Source organism: Mustela erminea, chromosome 1 (assembly GCF_009829155.1).
Source record: "Mustela erminea isolate mMusErm1 chromosome 1, mMusErm1.Pri, whole genome shotgun sequence".
Classification (NCBI taxonomy): Eukaryota; Metazoa; Chordata; class Mammalia; order Carnivora; family Mustelidae; genus Mustela; species Mustela erminea.
Genome location: NC_045614.1, coordinates 128,369,928 through 128,392,147, shown reverse-complemented (window position 1 = coordinate 128,392,147; position 22,220 = coordinate 128,369,928). Strand labels below are relative to the sequence as shown.

Genomic DNA, 22,220 nt, shown 5'->3' with positions numbered 1-22,220 from the left:
ACAAGAGTCGCAGGGCCCCTGGGTGGCTCAGTTAAGCGTATGCCTTCGGTGGAGGCCTTGGTCCCGGGGTGCTGGAGTCGAGTCCCGCCACGGGCTCCCGTCTCAGTGCGGAGTCTGCTTCTCCCTCCGCCCGCCCTTCCCCGGCTCATGCCCTCCTCTCTCACTCGTGCTCTTTCTCTCCAATAAATAAATAAAATCTTTAAAAATAAATAAACAAATGAAAATAAGGAGAACAAGAAGAGGGGCTCTGCGACCCATCAGGAGGAGGCTACCGGAGCTGTTCCGGGGGCTGTGGCCGCCCCTCCTCCTCGGGGCTGGCCGGCCTCTGCCGGGCCCCCTCTCCGGCCAGAAGTTGCTGCTGCTGCTGCTGCTGCCGTTGCCGCTGCCTCCACAAGGGTCCCTGCAGCCGCAGCTGGTGCAGCGCCTCCTGGTGCTCCCTCGGCGGCTGCGCCTCCTCTACTGGCCGCGCCGCCACTTGCTGCTGTTCCAGCTGCTCCTCATACGGTGACCGGATTCTGCTGACCGGCTTGGCCGACGGATAGACCTGAGCCACAACAAGCAGATGCTGAGCAAGAACAGTCGGGACCTCTGGATTCTCTCGTCCTCTGTTCTTCGCGACAAAGTCAGGGGGCAGGGCTGGCTTGTTGAATTAATCCCTGTCTGTCAGGGGCACCGTGATAACACCCTGACCCCAAGGTCCCCCAGAGCCAGAACGCCTATTTCCCAACCCTCCGGAGGCACCCTCGGCTTTTTTTAGCATCGGATCTCCCTGATTTGCTGGCATTCTGGCCGATTTTCCATGTGCTCTCTCTCACGTGGAAGAGGGCATCACAGACAAAATCAGTTTTGGACCTTCATTAAATGTTAGCTTTGAAAGGCTCTGGCATAAGTGGGCACTTGGGTGATCTCACAGTAACTGGGGCATATGTGAGCTGAAGCTGTGGCTAAGGCTTTTCCACGAAGAGTTTAAGATGCAGGGATGCCATTTAATTCTAGGAATGCACAACTAGTCTCAGGTTAACCATAGCGGGGGTGGGGGGGGAGAAGCAAGCAAGCCAGCCAAATTTCAGGTAAAGGTCGAGAGGCAGAGAACTTATTTCTTCCAAGACAAAGAGAATAGGTGAGAACATAAGACCTTTCAATGAAAGGAAAAACAGATACAGGAATTCTTAAACTCTGCTGCCCACCGAGCTACCCATCACTCTCTCCTCCGCCAACCTCTGTCCCAACCAACGTAAGCACACACGACTTTCACCAACAGAAAGACGGTACATGGGTAAGGGAAATCAAACCCACAGTGGGGATTGCTTTTGAAGAAAGCGATGAGGGACACAAGAAAGGAAGAGGCTTCTCCATGCTAAGTTGGCAACAATACAGAAAAGCAGTCGAGGCCTTTGCATCTACTCAGCCCAAAGCCTCAACCAGCTTGAAGCCTTAGAAAGTCTGAGGGCAAACACAACTTCAGAGTCGTAAGTAAAAGGGGATCAGCATCTGTGTAAAGGCCAAGTAGCCCGCTGTCAGGTATCTGCGGACAGACAGCGGAAGAAAGATACCTCTCTTCGTTCAGTGCTGCTTCAAGTTCTTTTCAAGAATGATTTCTAATATAATGGATATTTTAAAGGGAAAAAAACCATATTTCTGTGAGAAGGAAGTGCTCTGCAGGGGGAGCCTGAGCAGAGACTGGGTAAACATCCTCCCCCAGTGGGGCATCCTTCAGTGATAAGATCAGCCTTGTGACAACTTAATAACCACCTTAAAGATGAATGTGCAAAAGCCAACCTACCATTTGATAGTAAATGAACGGGGATAAGTAGACTTTTGATCATAGAAAATGAGACCTTTCTCAGCCTCACGAGGCCCATGGGACTTGAGCGCCAGGAAGTGCCCAGTCAGGCACTCCTCTCTCCTCTCACTGCTCAACGGAGGGCAGCACAGAGCCCCCCCCCCCCCCCCCCCCCCCCCCCCCCCCCCCCCCCCCCCCCCCCCCCCCCCCCGCCGCCGTGAGGCTACCGACAAAGAAAATACACTCACCAACTGCCCTCTCTTCCCACAGGCATCTTTCTGAGCTACCCTGATCAGCTATGCTAGGAGCATGTAACATTTAGTGAACTCACTCAGATTTTGTCTGAGAGGCTGTCAGCTCTGGGGAGGCTTTTTCAATATTGACAAGCCAAGCCATGCTCCCTGTCCCAGCCACCCAAACATAACCCTGGTGGACGGGAAGCAGATGACCTTGTACCTGGGCAGGAGCGTGCCCTCCCAGAAGGTTGGCTTCCTCTCCAGGCTCATGCTGTTCCCTCCACTCCCGACCCGGTTCCTCGGGGGACTGGTCGTGCTCCTCCTCCAGACGCTCGGCCTGCCCGACCTGCTCCATCGCTTCCTCCTCCAGGGCCCTCCTGTGCTCCTCTTCCACCTGCCGTTCCTCCGGCTCTCTGGATTCGGCGCCGCGGGGCTTCAGCTCTGCTGGAGCCTGAAACTCTGCCTCCTTCTGGGTGGGAGGGTCAAGTTTTGTTTCTTCCGCTCTTCGAGGAACTGCTTCATGCGTCTGCCACCTGTCACTATTTCGAGACACCTAGGCAAAGCACATCACTGGAAATGACACTCTTCAATTTTCAAAGCAGTGATAAAAGCTCTTTATTACCACATCTAGGGGTTACAACATAAGCAAAATCCTGGAGTCTAGAAATACAGTCCTGACTGAAAAGTATGGCTGAAGTGGAGTCACTTAACTCTTCTCACTCTGTAATCTCACCTATAAAATAGAGATAACATAAGCACGATTTCATCCTGGGAAGAACACAGTATGTAACCCAAGAGTAAAGCCTGTATGTGACCACATCTCAGTAGGGAAAGCCATCTAATTTCTGTTTTCCCTTAAGACAAAAAGGAAAAACCCCTCAACCTTCAAGTGATGAAGAGTTTATGTAATTTTCTTCAATGTCAATTTTGTTTTCAACAAGGATTTGGAAAGGGGGACACTGGGCTGGCTCAGTCACAAAGTATGCGACTTCATCTCCAGGTTATGAGTTCAAGCCCCACAGGTGCAGGAGGGGTGGAGAGCTTACTTAAATGAATGGAACTTGAAAAAAATATGATTTGAAAAGAGAAGGATAAGATCAAATTGATGATGAGTTGGGTTTATTTCCTACTGACCCAGAGAAAAGAATGCCATTACTAACAAGCATCCATGTTAGCTAAAAATAGTGCCCATTAAGCCAGATACAATAAAATATTTTTAAAAACGTATTCGAGTCGTATTTCTTCAAATTAGAGGAAATCCTTGGTAAATATTCTGTATTGGTAACACATAAAATTCAACATAAGACATGTCTTTTTACAGAGAACTCCTCTTCTAAACTGACTGGTTTAAATTGGTTTTCCTGGATTTAAAGTTTCAGAGATTACCATGTGACCTTCATTGATTAGAAAAGAGAGGTTAAAAAAAAAAAATGACATAATATCATAAGAAAGTTTATCACTCTTTCCCCCACTGCAACCTTATTCACTGGAAAAAATTTTTGGTCAGATTGTTCCTCCAAATTGAAATAAATGTGAAGCCCTCTTAAATTAGCAGAACTATAACTGAGAAATTGGAATGAATAAATGAATGAAAGAATGAATGAAAAACAAACGGAGGAAGAAAAGTCCTCTCTCAGACATCTGAGGACAACTTCTGGAGATGTATGTCTTACCAACATCCTCACACACCTGTCAGGTTTGACATAATACTGCTCTGGCTTTATATGAAATATTTCTCCAAAGGGCCTTAAGTGCTTTCAAATACCTGCCATTTATCTCCACAGCATTACCGTGAGAAAGGTTATAGAAGATAACTACTATCTCCACCTCACAGATGAAAAACTAAAGGTCTAAGTCATTAAAAGATTAATTAATTCAGTAAATGGGTAGCTAGACTCAGACAGGGAATAGAACCAATTCCCAGGCCAGGGATCTGGTCATGTTTTCCTAATAGTAACAAAGAAGGATCCATGAAGACAGAGACGGTCTTGCCTGTGAAGGAGCGCTCTGCCAGACTGAAGACTTCTATGAAGTCCACTTGTGGAGACTTAATTATTCCCCTAAGGTGGTAACTCAGGACACAGCTTCTCAAACATTCATTGTTAAAAAACAACTTTCTCCGGGAGAAAGATAGCCATATTTGTCATTTGTATTACGCATTTGATTAAAACAACTTCTTTAGAATTGAGGACAGGGGTGACCCTACTTTTGATGTCCCACTTAGAAGACACTCTTAAGCAAGGCTCAACTTATATGAAAGCAGGAATAACAAACAAACAAACAAAAGTGGATTAAGAGACTAGCACTCATATCTTTTGACAGTTTTATAAAGTCCTCTTAAATACAATTTTTGGCTTGTTCTGTGTGGACCTAGCACTGCACCAAGTTCAACTATACTACCAACTTTAATTCTTGAATGGGCTTTTATAGAACAGCCTCATGATCATTTAATCTTCTTACTCTACCCCCCAAAAAACCAAACAACAGGAACAAAAAGAAAATTTAAAAATTCAGACACAACAGCCCCTTCAAAAAATAAATAAATAAATAAACCCACATGAACAAATAAAGCCAGTGAAGTCTTTCCCAGAAAATACTGTAGCAGTAGCTCTGATTGTCCTCCCCAGACCAGCTGAATCAGTTAGAAATGCAAATCTTCAGGCTTCATCCCAAAATAACTGAACTGGAAATTCTGGGCTAGGGCCCAACTCTCTGCGTTCTAACAGCTCTGCTGGGGACTCTGATATACGCCGAAATTTGAGAACCACTGTTCTGAAGGAAGAGTTGGCAATATTTAGAGCAGTTCACCTGATGACAGCTTGACAGGGAAAGTGACCCCATCACAGAACACCGGTTCAGGCCTCTTACCTCCCGTGGCTCCCCTGCTGCGTTCTCCCTCGCTGTGTTGTCACCTTGTGGAGAATGTGTCACCTGAGTAACATTCTGCTGCTCTGCTTGCTCTGGGTTTCGGAGGCTTGGGATCCTATTCAGAGTCTCTCTCAACTGTTTATACTCTGCAACTTGTGTCTGTGTGTAAATTGCACAATTGGACGCAAATTGTACAATTTGAGGAGGGAAAGAGATATCGTTCATGGATGGACATTAGGGTTCACTGGAAGACAAGTCTAAAATATTACACCCAAGTACAAATTAGGAAAAAGATGCAGATTATTTCCATGCATTAGCTATTCTCACTTGGACACGCTTAACCATTTTTAAGCACATGCAAATGAGAATTAGATATAAAGGGAACGGAGGGAAAAAAAAGATCTAAGACAGATGTTAGTTTCTCATGCTATGTTAAACAGTCAGAATTTTTATAAATAACTTTCTGGTATAAATATCATTATTAAAAGATAGTTTGCCATCAGTTTTATAGCATTAAAAAAAACCTGTTTAAAAATTCACATAATTATATAAATACAAGTGCAGGTATCTTTTACTAATATGGTCTGAGTAACGTTTTTCAGTGAAAAGGAATCACAAGTTTAAAATAAGCAACTAAGTAAATCTTTATGTATATTTAGTTATTTATTTATAAAACAACTTGGGCCATGCCCCCAATCCCCATCAATCTGTGCTCAAATAGGGTTCCCTAACTTTCCAGAACCCTTCTGGTATTGTGTTCTGCAGATTTAGGAAAGCAACAGCATTGGTACGAAACAAGCCTAGATTTTTATTCCTCCACTGTGAACCTCCTTTCTTCTCAGGTGATAAAGTCACTGATGTCAGTATTGAAGTACAATTAACTCATCCAGTTGTGTCTGTGCGGTGGTGGTATGTATGTGTGTGTGCATGCACAGTATCTTTAATACAAGGAGCTAGAAAGACAGGAAAGAAAAAATCAAATACCTTAACTAAGAAAATCAATAGACACTGCTCATACTGAGCTCATCATATTCACCAACACTGTTATCCTAAAACAGAAATGCTGTGTGTGTAAAGACACACCTACATAAACGCATATGAAAAACACAGAAATCTCTTCTGGACGAGTTTCCCAGCCAGTGGGCGCAGCAGAGCGGTGAGTGGGGGCTAAAATCCAGCTGGTACTCCCACTGCCCCAGTCATGCACCCTTCCACCCCAGCAAAGGGGGGGGCACTTTTTTATCCAATTCACACAAAGGTGCAGTAGTTTTCTTTCTAAATCTGTCTCAGAGGAATTCATCCTTGCAATCTGTATAAACGTATGTCATATGGCTAATAATGGCCCTTATCCCAGAAATCTATCAAAACATCTGCAAACCAACTTTGGTGGTCAAAGAAAATTTTTTTAAAAAGACATTCACATAGTGATACTTTTAAGGAGTATTTCTTCTTTTCCCTCCTCCTAGATATGTATTTGAAAGCAGTTATGCTGCAGTACTCAAATATTAGTGTGTCCTGAGAATCCCAGAAGGATCGGGTTAAAAGTGCAATCTCCTGGGCCCCCACCCCAGAAATGATCACTCAGTAGGTGTGGGGCAAGGCCACACAGTTACACAAGTAACGGTGATGCAGGAAAGTCTCCAAAAACACCAGCTGAAGAGGTACACATGACCAGGATGTCAAGAGGACTTAAACTCTAAGCTCCGTTCTGGTCGCTGATCTTGGGCCAGCTATTTTATTTCCCCTCGACCTCCTTTTATTTAGTTATAAAAAGGACACAATGTAATATAACTCAGTAGACTGTGAACATTAAATAAAATTCTGTATAAAAAGTTCTTTTGATGATCCCTGACACACTATAAACTCAAATTGTATTCTGTTCTTTTTTTTTTTTTTTTCTTTAAGATTTCATTTATTTGTCAGAGAGAGAGCACAAGCAAGGCAAGGGGCAGGCAGAGGGAGAAGCAGGCTCCCCAGGAGCAAGGATCCAGATGTAGCACTCCATCTGAGAACCTTGGGATCATGACCTAAGTTGAAGGCAGACACTTAGCCAACTGAGCCACCCAGGCGTCCCTCTATTCTGTTCCTGCCGTCCCCTCACTCAGCTGGGTTGTCAGGCACCTGGGTGGCTCAGTCAGTTGAACATCCAACTCTTGGTTTCGGCTCAGGTCACGATCTCGGGGTCCTGAGGTTGTGCCCCACATCAGGCTCCATGCTCAGCTCACAGTCTTCTAGAGATTGTCTCTCTCCCTCTCCTTCTGCCCCTTCCGCCATGCACGTGCACTCTCTCACTCTCTCTCAAATAAATAAATAAATCTTAAAAAAAAAAATCAGGATGTCAAGTCACAGTCTCATAAGATGATTTACCTTTCTTATGTAAAGACACTTGAAGCAGCATTTCTTTTCTAAGGAGATCCAGGGAAAAGTATTAATATGGGGATCTGAGGTGGGACTATTAAGTACTACACTTAGTTCTGGCAGAATGATTTAAAGGGGGTGGTGGTCAGGCCAACTTGAGCCCCTTCTCAAAGAAGCAGAAAATATTTTTAAAGAAATAGAATACTACACATCAGTTACATTAATAAAATCTTTTTCTATTACAAAATCTTGTCTGTAAAACTGCCAATGTGCTTACTACAGAATTTGGTTTTGGTCATTAAATGCACAATTTTACTTACATTTCTCTGGTTTTCACACTGTTGCTTAGTCTAATATTTGAGGCCATGACAGCACACAGAATATTCAAATTGGTTTGTCGCATTTTTCAGCATGAAAAACAGCCTCAAACAAAATAATATTTGGTAAAAATTTTATAAAGAAAGTTTTAAATGAAATGATCTCTTAAAGACAATTTAATTTGTACACCTGTAAAAAATTACCACACAGCTACAGTTTCATAGGGATACTCAATGGCTACCTTGAAAAGGAGTCCCACGAACAAAGATTCTACAGTTTGTGAGATGGGTCAGGGCCCAGCGTGTTCTACTTTTTATAATTTTACAAAGACAAAAAAATTACACATAGTCTTCTGATAAGACAGATAGCTGGTTTTCCTCTTAATTCCTCCCACTGAAAAAAAGCACAAACCTAGTGACTAAGCTAGCCATTCCTGTTTGTTTACTTCTTCTAGAAAGCTGTAAAGCACAGTATGGTATCGTTCATTTGTACATTCAATAAATAACTCCTGAGGGCCTGCTCTGTGCCAGGGAGTGTTCTAGGCTTTGAAAAACGGAATTTACGGCTCATTTTTCCCTTCTCCACTGACATGAGAGCTCTTATTTTCTGTAATTTGGCCAAGAACACATAAGGCTAGTCCTAAAAAGAGTCTGTGTAGGTTGGGATACGGAAGCAAGGGAGGGAGGGAATGGGAGAAAAAGTCTGACAATAATTTGTTTGGTAGCTAGCATCATAAAATCCTATAGATCCCGTAAGAATCACCACAGGTCAGAGAGGGGCAGAAGACCATACATATGGATTGATATCTGTGATTTAAACAAGCATTTGACCATGGCATGTGGAAGCTGGTGGAGGGTACAGACCGTCATGGGTACCACACGACCAGTGCAAAAAAAATAAAACCTTATTTTATAGTCTCTTGATTGAATTTTGAAAGCATGCATGATCCTCAGGATCAGGAGAGCTTTGTCCTAAGAACTCATTGCAGACTGGCTTGTAAGAGACTACATGCATAAAGAAATTCGGAAGTGTTAAGCAGATTGTAACGAGAACCCATAGAGGCTGCTACCCTTCTAACCTGTGCAGCAGCTAGCGCACTCTTGTGGTCTTCCAAAGTCACTACAAGTTGTTCATGCTCGGAGAGTAAATTCTTATGCTGTTGCTACACAAAAAAGAATTTTACATGTTGAGATTTAACATTCTAAGACAGATTCTTCTTCGGCTGACAGTGGTATGAGCACCCAAACGTAGTGCTTGCCTGCTTGTTCGCTGTTCTTGAAGCACTTGCTAAGTGTAAAAATCATTGTAGAGAGAATACAATAAGGTAGTATTCTGAAATCTAAAACAGCTTTCTAAGTATCATAATCCCTTACAATGAAATCAAAACTAAAGGAACAAATACTTCATTATTAATAAACCTTTGTAAATAAAAAGCTTATTAAAATCCAACCATCTAGCCAAAGAATCACTTTGGTACTAATGAAAATGTTTGGATTTTCAGACCATCTTTTAGCTTCTAACGCAGATATGGTAAAAGTAGTGGGCACACTCCAGATTTACGCAAAGTCCAAAATAACAACGTAGGTTTGTAATGGAGGTCAATTAGGGAAAGACACGTAAAACTGTTCTACAAGGTAAAGCAGGGCAATACTAAGCAGTCAGATGCCAGGTTTTGTTTTACCTTGACGTCTTGGAGCTGTGTATGGATATCCTGGTGTGCCTTTCGGAGTTGTCTGTTCTCTTCTCTCAAATTGTACACGGTTTCTATTTGTGGGGGGAAAAATCATGCATAAAGCCTTGAGATTTTTCTGGCTTCTGATTCCATTATTTTCATATCTAAACCTTCACACAACTATTTTTAGGATTTGTTTTTAACTCTGACAGTATTGTATGCCAAATCAAGAAAAATTCTATTATTTTGGGATGTGACATGGATTCAGCTTGCCATTCTAATGCAATCTGGTTCGGCAGTTTAAATACTTTTAAGGAAGCTACACATGGTGCAGAAGTAAGGATTTCTAGTTACTCAGGAGTTAAAAATGAAGTATTTCTGTAAGCAAGTCTTCAGGAATAAAATGTAACGGGCGAGGATGGAGTAAGATTTGAGTTTCTCCACAAATTAAAAAGAAAGTTAACAAAAAGTACAAATCCTATTTCTCATAGCATGAATAATTTCCAGAGACCCCAGAAGTATTTTAATTACAAAGATAACTCAAGAAACAAAGAGACAGAAAGAAACCTCATTTACCTGCTTAAAAATTCTCAGTATATTTTCCTTCTCCTACCAGTGAGTTCTTGCCTGATACAAATTCCCCTCCCAACAGCAATAGGACAGTTCCTTCCAGGGCAGCAATGTGAGGTTGTAGCTGTCTCAGAAAAGTCCTATAATCTCTTTAATCTCAAGCCTACTGTTCAGGGAACAGCCTCAGTGACTTTAAGATTCCAGGCCCACCTCTCCTACCCTCTTGGTGAATTTCTTACTTTTGCTATATCTGGACATAAGATGTTATAAACTGACAGTCTGAATCCAACTCACATTTTTCCCCCCCGACCCCTGCAGTGTTGGCCTATGAGGAGTTTTCCACATATGAAGAGTTGGCACCATTTAAAAATCAAAAATCTGGGTTTACTAAGACCTGGCAACATGAGGCTATTCTCAGGTGACATGACTCAGCAGAAGGTGAATGGTGGCAGGTGACAACATAATTCATTTTTCAGTGGCTGTTAATAATGATGCTGAGACAGCAGGTCTGAGTCTGTGCTGTGCTGGGAAAGCTGTCCCTGAGTGGCAGTCACTAACTGCAGACAAAACACTAGCTCTCCAGTGTGGCACTCAGCACTGAAGTGAAGTGCCCGTCGCCATCTCTCATCACATTTTCTGTCCATTTTTATACCTTTATTGTCCCTGCCTCACCCCTGAGCTCTGGATGGCTAACTGGGTGTAGGGGAGAGGTCAAGAATAAGGTGGGGAAGGTTCTATCTCAAAGGTCAAAATAGGACCACTGGCAATCCAAGGGGACTGTCAGTGTACTGTTGACCGGATAGGGCTTCTCACACACACCACACACGCATACACACACGGGCATACACATACACACATACACATGTATGTACACACAAATACCCAAACTGCTAGCTTCTAAAAGAGTTTCAGATCATAAACCTAATGGCAGTTGCTTCTGTGCCTTAACTGTATTGCCCTGAGTAAGTTATTTAAGTTTATAAAGCTTCAGTTTCTCCCTTTGTTAAATTAGGCTAAGCACAATGCCTAGCTTATAGGTTGTTATGAGAATTAAAATAAAGTAACTACATGAAGAGTTTCACCTGATACTAGCACATGGTAAACATTTGTTGAGTGTCAGCTATTATTATAACAGAAATGAAAAGAATAATTATCTAAGCTTCCATGCGACCAGTTTCTCTCCCAGGAATTCTAAGTTCTCCCCTGGTATCACATTAAACTTGACCAGAGACTACCTGGATTATATGTCTGAGTTGCCACCACTGACCTGCATCCATCACCATACGTTTAACTTACCGTCCGAAGCTTTCATCAAAGATCAGAATCAAGCACAAGTGCCGACGGAGAAACTGCTCATAAAATTGTCATCAAAAGCACTGTCACACCCTGTTAAGGCCTCTGAGAAATTTCTTCCAAAAATCAATGGAGACCAGAAATACTCTTCTCTCTCGCCTCTTCTCTTTCTTCCCCTTTGTCTGTTTCTCCCTCCACACAGGGTAGGTATGTTCCCTTTCTGATGATAAGAGCCCCATTACTTACTGCCTGTCCCTTTCTGTCCTGGCGGCCAGAAAGTTCAGACCAGGTTATGAGGCTTAAATTATTTCAGTATGCAGAACTCACATACTTGTGTCCTCCTATTTTCCATGGTTCTGATTTATAACTTCTACACATAATTTGTTAAAATTTTACTCTAAATGCACTTTGCTTCAAAGAAAGGACTATAGAGTAGACATTAGAAAACATGCTTTATTACTTCCTTTGTGACGACATTTCTCTGTTTGTTATCTTAATGACCCCTACCATCTGCCAGATCACCAACAGCCAACCAACGTCCCTGCATGTCTATAGCTCTTGCGTAGACATGGCCCAACTCACTCAAGACCACCTTAACCTTTCATAATCTGCCTCAATGGCTACTCAACTCTTTTGTGCCTTTTTGTTATAACTTATTATTTGAAAATACTTATAGACAAAACTGCACATGAAAGTACAGAGAAGGTCAAAGTTCTTGTCACTCAGCTTCCTTCCATGATGATATCTTATATAAAATCAAAATATTGTTTGGCGCAGTAGAATTAACTGGACCACAGACCTTCCTTGGATTCCACCGTTATTTTCACAAGCACCATGTGACTTTTTAAACCAATTCTCACACTTCAAACCTATTTAGCACCTGAATAGGTGACTGCACAATATTTTTCTTTTTCAGAATTTGCATACACTCAGAGTGATACAATTTGTTACCTAATACTATGAAAACACCTCAGGGCACCTGGGTGGCTCAGTGGGTTAAAGCCTCAGCCTTCGGCTCAGGTCATGATCCCCGGGTCCTGGGATGGAGCCCCACATCCAGGGAGCCTGCTTCCCCCTCTCTCTCTGCCTGCCTCTCTGCCTACTTGTGACCTCTATCAAATAAATAAATAAAAATCTTTATTAAAAAAATACTATGAAAATACCTCAAGCTTACACTGATCCTATGTCAGTAACTGTCCTAGCTGCTTTACATAACCCTCGCACCAACCCTATGAAGTTGATAGCTTTGGGGGGGGGTATTTATTTATTTTTAAAATAATTTTTTATTTTTTTATTAACATATATTGTATTATTAGCTCCAGAGGTACATGTCTGTGAATCGCCAGGTTTACACACTTCACAGAACTCACCATAGAGTTGATAACTTTTTATGAGTATCCCAGTTCTACAGATGATGACCTGTGGTGATCATACCATTTGTCCATGTCATATAACTAGCAACTGAAGAGGCCAGGGGTCACCAGGCTCTGACTGTGGATCCTGAGCTTTTCAGAGCTACTACTAGTGATCAACTACTGTTGATCACTAGTAGTAGCTCTACTACTAGTTTCTTTGGCTCCTTGGAGATCAGGAAATGCATGGGATGACCTTGATCACTCATCACACTGAATGTGGAGCACTGAGGGCATTTTGCGAGTTGGGGTCAGAGATCTAAATATCTTACAACACATGTAAAATGAGAACTGTCTTGCCCGGTGTGGCCAATGTGCCCCATTGAGAAACACCAAGTATTCTATTCTGTTTCCTAAACAAACCCCAAGGGATAAGGATAATTGTGAAATGTTACAAAGAAGTAAGTGGCGGGTAAAGCACCACCTTGGAAATGTGGTGCAAACAAACCCAATTCTACTGCTTTTCTGAAACATTAAACTGAGTAGTTAGTTTCATATAAACTAGCTAATCAGACTTCCAAGTACCTTTTAGCTTAGAAAGTTCTTGTTCTTTCTCTTGCTGTAGCTGCAGGTACTTCTGCTTATGGTCATTAAACGTCCTACTGAAGTCTTCTCCTTGTTTGCGATGTTCCTCCTCCAAGTCACTGTGCTGTTTCTTCAGCTCCTCGTGTTGACTCTGCAAAGATGAGAACCTGAGCAGAGATGTACCTTCTCTAAATTATACCACAGAATCTACAGCCTTTCTCTCTCAAGAAAGAACAGATGAAGCAGGAGGCTCTGTTTTCCTTGGGTTGCTTTTAATTGGGGCAGCTCCCCTCCATTTCCCTTACATTTCAAATCAAGGGTTTGGGATCATGGCCAAAAACAATTTTCCCCTTCATTTTGATTGTCGGCAAAAACAACAAGAAGTTAGAACTTAGCCATGGGAGATGGAAAGGGGAAGGAGTGGGGAGACTCCCAGCAGCTCAAATTGCTGTGGAGACAAGGTAAAGCGATCAGAAAAATCACCCCTCCACAGCTATTCCAGACTTCCTCTTTCAACCTGGTGTTTCCCCAGCAACACTTTTTATTTCCTTTCTTTAATTTTCAGGCTTCCTGGTAATCTAGTTTAAAAAAAAGAAAAAGATTTCTTTCCCTTTGGGGCAAGTAATACACATTGTTCATGGAATGATTCCTATTTACCTTACTCCTAGTCATAATATGACACTGAAATCACCATCTAGGTATATCCCACAGTCCCCAAATGCTAATGTGAAAGCATGGTATGTTTTAATCCATGCACTGCTTTCTTGATACCATGAAAACTTCTGGATTCAATGAAAAGCATTCGCTCTCCTGATACAGGAGGAAAGACAACACCAGACAAAAAGCGAGGCGGGCAAGGGAGGGAGGCTGGAGGCACGGAGATCATGGCAGGGATGGCCTGCTGTGCAACACACTTGATGGCATCCACTCCCCTCTGCTATCCTGACGGAAATCATGAATCTCTCCCTTCCACTCTCCCCCTCTTTCTAAGTCTTCTTGACACACAATAATGAGTTTTACCCAAGAACCAAGGAAGGAGAATCTTTAAATATAAATCGTGTTCCTTTGGTAGGTAAAAGGACACATTCAATATTAGTAACGTGAAGGAGGCGTTTAATCATTCGACTGCCTCCAGTGTGCCTAAGATAAAAGAAACATCTAAGGAAAACCACTGTGAGAAACTGAGCAAGCAAACACGAACAAAAAAGCCTTAAAGGATAAAGAGAAGAATAAAATTAAAAACTCTGTGACCAGAGAGACTGATTTGCAAGAAAATGTAAAACAAGCTAACTAAAATTGTTGAAATTGGGTGGTAAGATGAGGGAACATTACAATTCTATGTCATTTTTAGTGAAATATAACTTTAATGTACCATCCTACCACATAAATCAATTTTCTGTAAGCTTTCCTTAATCTCCTGAGTTACTTAACTCTTTCATTCATTCATTCATTCATTCATTCATAAAGAACAACTTTAAATTAATTACTCACTTTCAACATCTGATGTTGCACATTCAACGCACTGTATCTACTATTGGAATCTTGCTGTAAATGGAAAAGAAAATAGTTAACATAAAGATAACGAATCTAGCTCTCTTGCTAAACATATCTTAAAGCACTTAACAGAAGAATTCCATTTATTTCACTTATATAAGCTACAATGAACTCTATGCTTGAACCACGATGTCTCTGGGGCCATCTCTTTATTTAATGGCAGGAATGAAGCCTTAACATTCCTGTAAGCTTGCTAGAGTTTAATAAAGAAAAAGCAAGACATGGGATCATAAAACAGCGCTGTAGCAGGAGCCCTGGAAATGATTTACTTCCCCTCTTGAGCAGAGCTAAGGTTCTTTGCACAAGGAACTTGTCCTGAGACAGTCACTGTGCACCGCTGATACACTGTGCCCAGTGCTCCGAGGGGACGTGGGGGTAAACTGACTAGGTCCAGGCCCCATAAGCTTTGCAAGGCTTAAGAAAGTGGAGAGAAAAGGTGCTTTCTCTTCCCTGTGCTTCAGTGGATAAGGAATTCTCCATATATTACTTTACCCAAATGAGACTCCCATTTCACAGAGTGAAGAGATGGAGAAAGGATGAAGAATAAGCCAAGGGCAAACATTTCCTTTAGTAGCAGAGCCAGGGCTGAAGCGAGCCTAAGCCATGCTCCGGTGGTATAGGTGAGAGTCCCAGCTGAACATCCTGACATGTGGACCCCACGGACCCCACACACATCCACAGTCCTGGGCAAGCCATAAGTAGTCTGTGCACAAGACACCCAACCATCTTCTCCCCTCGCTGGGTCATCTACCTGATGTGCCATAACCCCCGCTTTGGCTTCCATACAAGCACACCCACAACCAGTTGTTTCTTCCATTTTTTCACCATTTCTAAAATGAACTGCATTTTTGCTCTGTTGCTTTGTTTTATTGCTACTACAAAGAAGCTACATTATGAAATGCAAACAGAAAGCATACAGTTTTAGCTGGGGCTTTCGGAGGAGGGAAGAGCTGAAAGCTGTCAGCCTCCCGGCTCTCAGAGGAACTGACTCTTCTCAGTTTTAATACCCCCAAAATGACAGTGCTTCATTGAACAAATGGTTATATATTTTCTTAGAGTAAGAGAAAAATTTGCTTTTATCCGGTTAATTTGGACTGTGAGAGTAACACTGCAGGATTTTTGGGCAGCAATAAATACATATGTGTGTGTGTGTGTATGTGTGTGTATTTCAGCCCTACAGCCCCAATGATCAACATAGTTTTTTTTTTTTTTTACAACAAAAAGATTTTACAACTATTACTTCCCTCTCCTTTTCATAAAATAATTGAGGAAAAAATCCAAAACTTACCCTTCCTTTATTTAGTGTTTCTTGGGCTTCTAACTTATAAACAAGAAAATCTGAAAATAAAAAGTGGAGAAAATTGAGTGTAATTAACTCATTCATATCTTGAATAAAGAAAATATGCATTTTAACAAAATAATTAAAAATGAATTTAGAATGTGCACTCTGTGATCAACTCTCCTTGAAATTGAGGGGAGAAAAAAAAGGCACATCTAAAGACAGATATGATTTATTGCTCTCCACTAGATGGCACGCTAAAATCACTCAGGACTTTAAAAGAGCCCTCAAACCATGAAAACCATCTTAATGCTCTTAAAGCTTTATTATCCACTAGATGGCTCTATAAAATCACTCTGCATTTAAAGACAAGAACAACCCAAATCCTATCAAAGTATTTTAATGATGTTAAACTCCTGTTCTTCCTACAGGTTTAAGCCAAGGGTCAGTAAAACATCCTAACCCATACTGCCCTCCTCTTTTCCCTCCCTCTACCCCACACCAACATAATTAAACAGAATACCCAATTAATATTTCCTCACATGATTTCACAAAACATGAACAAATAAATAAAAATAAGAATGTGGATCATTTCAAATCACATGCTGCATAAAGCCTATGCTAGATACGAATTTTTCACATGGAACCAATCAGCTATGCCAATAAAAGCCTTCACAAGATGAAAACAAGTGCATAACTTAAAAGATACCATACCAACAGCAAACAAAAAAAAAAAAAAAAGAGAGAGAGAGAGACGCCATACAATGTGATCAATTTATTATGTTGTAAATGCACATATCTGTATGTATGTATGTATCTATGTGTGTGTGTATATGAACATATCAAATCTGTCCTATTCCAGAAACACATGCTGTTACTTCCTGGTTCTTTATGGACAGAACTTTCAGGCATGAGTAACATAATGTGTGTAATATTCAGATGAAAAGCTGTTTATTTCTGATACAATATGCGTAACCAGTAACGTGAACTGCCTCAAGGTGGCACACTGAATAAAAGATTCGGAATCCAGTCTTGAGCAGAAATTACTGTGCTGTATGATGCATAATATAGTGCTTGACTTTCTCTGTCTACCTATAAAAGTGACTTAGAGTTGATTTGAGAAATTTGTTAACAACAACAACAACAAAACAGTAAAGCTAGCACACAATGTTTCAAAGGGAAGTATGATAAAAAAAAACAACACAAACTGCATTTATATTTACCTTCCTTTGCTTTCTTATGTTCAAGTCTTTCCTTTTGCAAGGATTTCTCTAATCTTGATCTGTGTTCATAGACAACTGAAAGAAAAAAGTTAAAATTTGTCTGCAAATAATTAGAAATTCCAAAGTAAAACTAGTATCAATTTTCAACATGGGGGGGGGGGGAACAACACTTGATAGAGTCTTCACAAATAAAATAAAAATGTGTGCATTTGTAAGTTCCATACTCTGGGCAAAAACAGCCACAAATGACAAGTCTGAGCTGACTTCTGCACAGTCTGCTCCTTCATAGAAGCAATACTCTGAAAGAATGCTCCCTCCTTCCACCTTCTTTGCCGGCTCCTTCTCAAAACCTTCTCTGTGAGGTTCCCGGTCTTTTGTTGGGCAAATGTGTCCACTTTTTTGACTTCTACCACCGTTTGCACCGCAGTCAGCCCCATATCCATATTTCTAACTCCCACCTCTCTCTTAGGTATTAGAACAGCATTTCCTAAAGACTCTGGGGTTTTTCCACCTACTTATCCCATGAGTACTGCCAAGTCCACATGATCCGAGCCGGAACTAAGGCTGCTGGACCCGTGAGTAAACCTCAGCAACCCTACTGGCATGAAAGAGATGGTGCATTCCACATGAAGGAAAACACCATGAGAGAGCCACAGAATGAAGTGGGGAGGGACTCAAAGAGAACCTATGAAGGTCAGGTTCACATCTGCCATGGCGAGACACCAGTGGCAAACTGATGCCATGCTGTCAGACTTTCCTGTCCTCGGTTATCCTCACCTGCCCTGTCTACACTGAAGAAGCCAGTGTTGCCTGGTGATCAGAGAGGAAGTATGGATGTCATGGGGGAAAATGGAGGAGGAGGAGCTTATCAGATCTCTCCTTCCCACCTCAGGCTGCACATTTACAGCAAACAGGAGCTAGAAGAGGAGGAAAAGCTCTGCCTTTGAAAGAATAAAATAATAAGATGGGCATTTTATTTATATAATAAAATGTATGAATATGGACTAAACCAGATGTAATACTTACTAGATCGAGACTGTGTTTATGGATAAAAAGTTTTTTTTTTTTTTTCCTAATCTGAGAGAAGTCGAGAAGTATCCAAGACTGTAAATATTTCATTCCAGGACAGAAAACCCAGCCTCACAGAGTGGTTTGTAAAAGGCAAAGAAAGGGGGAAAAACCTGAATTTCTGATGCGTGCTTTGAGTCCTGTTTGTGCAGCATTATGGTCACATATGATCTCATTCCTGGCCAAACTAAGCCAAAGCTGTCAATTGGTTCTCCTACCAGTCTTCAGCTGCCTTTAGCTACCTAAGACAAAATTCAAACATCACTCACTCACTCACCAGGCACAACACACCCAATTGCCTAACACTACTGGCCTTCCCAAAGTGCCATGGTCATAGCCATTCCCTCCCTCACACCTGCTATAACCCCTTGCTGCTCGAAGGGATGCCCTGTCCCTCTGGCCCTTTCTCCAGGGTCACAGCTGCCAGTGACCAGCTACTGCTGTCCTCCTTCCAACATCTCCTGCATCCTCCAGCATCTCCTGCGTCCTCCAGCATCTCCTGCGTCCTCCACCTTTTCCCCACGCTTCATGTCTCATCTTGTCAAGCCACAGAAACCTTCTGTTTCCTGGGTTCCCTCTACAGCTACCACAGCCCCGACCTCTACTCACACTTCTGCTAACACCTCTGTGCACACCCCTCAGAATGCTGCCACCACCCAGACTGGCACAGTGTCATCCGCCGGCAGCGTGTGTGCCTGTCTCGGCTTCCCCACCAGCCCTAGCCTCCCACTTAGTGAACCCAACAATCCCTGCCCCAGTCCCTTTTCCACCTGGGTTCTATTTTCTTTGCCAGATGACCTCTTTCCCTGCCAGTGCTGTTACTTTAAAGGATCCAATGCAACTCTGTGTTTATTGAGCCGAAATGGAAAAAGAGACGCGGGCCTTGGCCACAAGCAGTTCAAGTTTAACACAGTAAATAGGTAAGGTAATTTTTTTGTATAATTAGAGCTGAATACATTTAGAATAATAAAAGTATATTTAAGCCCAAGGAAAGACAAGGATGAGCTCTGGGTGGGAGAGCAGTGAGGTAAATATCAGAGGTCATCATGTCTCGGCTGGCTTTGAGAATGAAGAGAAAATTTTTTAATACTTTTTTTAAATAAACATATAATGTATTATTAGCCCCAGGGGTACAGGTCTGTGAATCACAGATTTACACACTTCACAGCACTCACCATAGCACATACCCTCCCCAATGTCCGTAACCCCTCCCCCCTTTCCCGACCCCCCTCCCCCCAGCAACCCTCAGTTTGTTTTGTGAGATTAAGAGTCTCTTATGGTTTGTCTCCCTCCCGATCCCATCTTGTTTCATTTATTCTTTTCCTACCCCCCATGCCCCCCACGTTGCATCTCCACTTCCTCATATCAGGGAGATCATATGATAGTTGTCTTTCTCCGACTGACTTAGTTCGCTAAGATGATACCCTCTAGTTCCATCCACATCATCACAAATGGCAAGATTTCATTTCTTTTGATGGCTGCATAGTATTCCATTGTATATATATACCATACCACATCTTCTTTATCCATTCATCTGTTGATGGACATCTAGGTTCTTTCCACAGTTTGGCTATTGTGGACATTGCTGCTATAAACATTCAGGTGCATGTGTCCCTACGTTTGTATCTTTAGGGTAAATACCCAGTAGTGCAATTGCTGGGTCATAGGGTAGCTCTATTTTCAACTTTTTGAGGAACCTCCATGCTGTTTTGCAGAGTGGCTGCACCAGCTTGCATTCCCACCAACAGTGTAGGAGGAACGGTTCCCCTTTCTCCACATCCTCGCCATCATCTGTCATTTCCTGACTTGTTAATTTTAGCCAGAGAATGAAGAGCAATTTTATAGAAAAGGGTGCCACGGGAGAAAGGCATTTCTGGAAGACATCACAGGGCAAAGGCACAAAGGTCTGAAATTGGGCTGAAGGTAGCCGAACTCCAAAAAGCTGTAAGTCCACTGATGAGAAATTACACTTTTCTCTAAATAAATCTATATGGTATATAAGTCCCTCTGCCAATTTCTAAAAGCCTATTAAAACCAAGGAGTTCCTTGAATTGGTACTAATAGTATCATCTGGAATGATGTTTGGAACAAGGTGGAGGAAAAAAAAGATTAGCACTATAAGGATCTCACTAAGCCAAGCTCAAAACTTGATGCTTACAGTCTCTGAGAATTTCAGTCGGGTGGGAAAAATGTACAGGGAAACAGGTATATTACAATGCCATCCTGATATTCCAGAGGCAACAACAGGATGCTACAGGGACACCTGAGCCCTCCTGCTGGGAGGAAATACACTCCCTGTCCTCTAATCCACTGGCCAAAGTTCCCAGGTCTGGGTGGAGGGTCATGGAAACATAAATAGGCCAGTTAAAATGGAATTTTAGTGCACGAAGTGGATACACCACAGATGATTTCAGCAAGCACGTACATCATCACTCAAAGAAAGGAACAGGAAGAACAGTCAAGATCTTTTTTCCAATGGAACTGAAGTGGCAGCGGGGGGTGGGGTGGGCCCAAGTTTAGCGGCTCCCAAGGAGGTCAGGACCACTAGAGAAATGATTCCAGCCTAGAAACATCCATGATTTTAAAAGACAGCAGCACAGTCAACAAGACAAACAGGACAGGGCTGCTCACCAACCATCGCCAGCCACCTCAGACTCCGAGCGGTTAAACCTTATTATGGAATGGTAATGACAGATGGGAAATAACAGAGGGGGAACGCTACGTTTGCACATTACAATCTGGTGAAATTCTTTACTTAATATACAGCAGCAATCACTGCAAACTTGCTGTTGCAAAGTCAGTCGTGTATGGGACTTGGTAATCAGGTAATGATTGTCTTTGCACCGGGAAGCAGAAAACTCATCAGTATTATTTCATCTTCAGTAAAAGTGGAGGGTCCACTTGATTACACCAAGTAGAGAGAGGGACTACAGCGGATGGGATGAGAGGGTGGGAGACCGTGCTCCATTCTCTAGCCTCTTCCCTCCAATGCAGTCAGGTAAATAATGTGCCAACAGCCAGTCCAAAGTACCCATTTATCATACTGAATCACACAACTGTCTTTGACAGTTTTATGCTCCTTGGGAATTTACACACTCAACACATTAATAGCAGCGTTGTCTCAAGAGCCAGAAAATCCTAGGATACACAGTTATAAACTTTCGTAAGTAACCTAAACAGATGCTGCACGGTATCTACAAAGAGAGAGACATGTTCGTGGATTACAGTCAAAATTCAAAGTTCTTGAGAAATCTGAGATATTCACGGATGAATAAGAAGGCATCACTAATAGCAAGATCTAAGGCATGAAGAATGTGGTTTTGCAAAGGCAGTGAAAAAAAGATGTGGTAAACAGGAATAGAGGTTATACATACACACCATGAGGTAACTGTACTATGAATGTTCTCTTCCTCAGAACTGGTCAAGCCATTATTACAGCACCAGTTCCTGGTCCTGACGTAAAATAACTGAAGAATGCAGGAATGGAGTTTCAGGGTGGAAGAACATGAGCAAGGGGGAGGTGAGAAAAGGTAGTGGCAGCGAGTGACCGAGGTGGGAAGTGGGAGAAGTGCCGTTCCTTCCGCAAGTACAGAAAAAGGAAAACGAGGCCAAAAGGAGCCTTAGAAGATAAGCTGAGGACACACATCAGGGAAGGTGAGAGTGAAAATTCACCCTTGGAATTGCAAATTCAAGAAAGAAAGGGAGAGGGAAAGAGGCGGGCAGTAACAATGCTTGAGAGCACAGACTCTGGTGTCTAGATTCAAATTCCACATCTACTCCGTATGGGGTACGCTGCTGAACGTCTCTGTACCTCAGTCTCCTGACACGGTATGTGGGAATAATGACAGTATCTTTCTCTCTGGGTGGATGTCAGTGTTAAATGAGTTAATATGTGCCAAGTGCTGGCACATATTATTTCGAGTAAATGCTCGAAAGTCCGAAAATACTGTTTTCTCCTATCTGTGGTGGCTTAAAATTGCCAGAGAAGGAATCAGAGGAGTCCCAGAGCCTTTCAACTCTACAATTAAAGCCTAATAATAATGAAGTAATTATATATATTA

At 42.2% G+C, this 22,220-nt stretch overlaps 1 protein-coding gene across 5 annotated transcripts in view; it reads right to left on the bottom strand.

Moving 5' to 3' along the window:
• GOLIM4 (golgi integral membrane protein 4) overlaps positions 1-22,220 on the bottom strand; it is an 80,908-nt gene that overhangs the window by 17,572 nt on the left and 41,116 nt on the right. For 2 of the 5 annotated variants that reach the window (XM_032341732.1, XM_032341733.1), the window contains exons 2-10: positions 17,092-17,166; positions 15,878-15,927; positions 14,527-14,580; positions 13,036-13,186; positions 9,245-9,327; positions 8,642-8,725; positions 4,888-5,046; positions 2,240-2,572; positions 273-544 (exon numbers count right to left, since the gene is read on the bottom strand). In XM_032341732.1, the coding sequence (XP_032197623.1) occupies positions 273-544; positions 2,240-2,572; positions 4,888-5,046; positions 8,642-8,725; positions 9,245-9,327; positions 13,036-13,186; positions 14,527-14,580; positions 15,878-15,927; positions 17,092-17,166 (1,261 nt within the window). The remainder of the gene's footprint in view (positions 1-272; positions 545-2,239; positions 2,573-4,887; positions 5,047-8,641; positions 8,726-9,244; positions 9,328-13,035; positions 13,187-14,526; positions 14,581-15,877; positions 15,928-17,091; positions 17,167-22,220) is intronic. The other 3 variants (XM_032341740.1, XM_032341744.1, XM_032341735.1) reach the window with 2 other exon arrangements.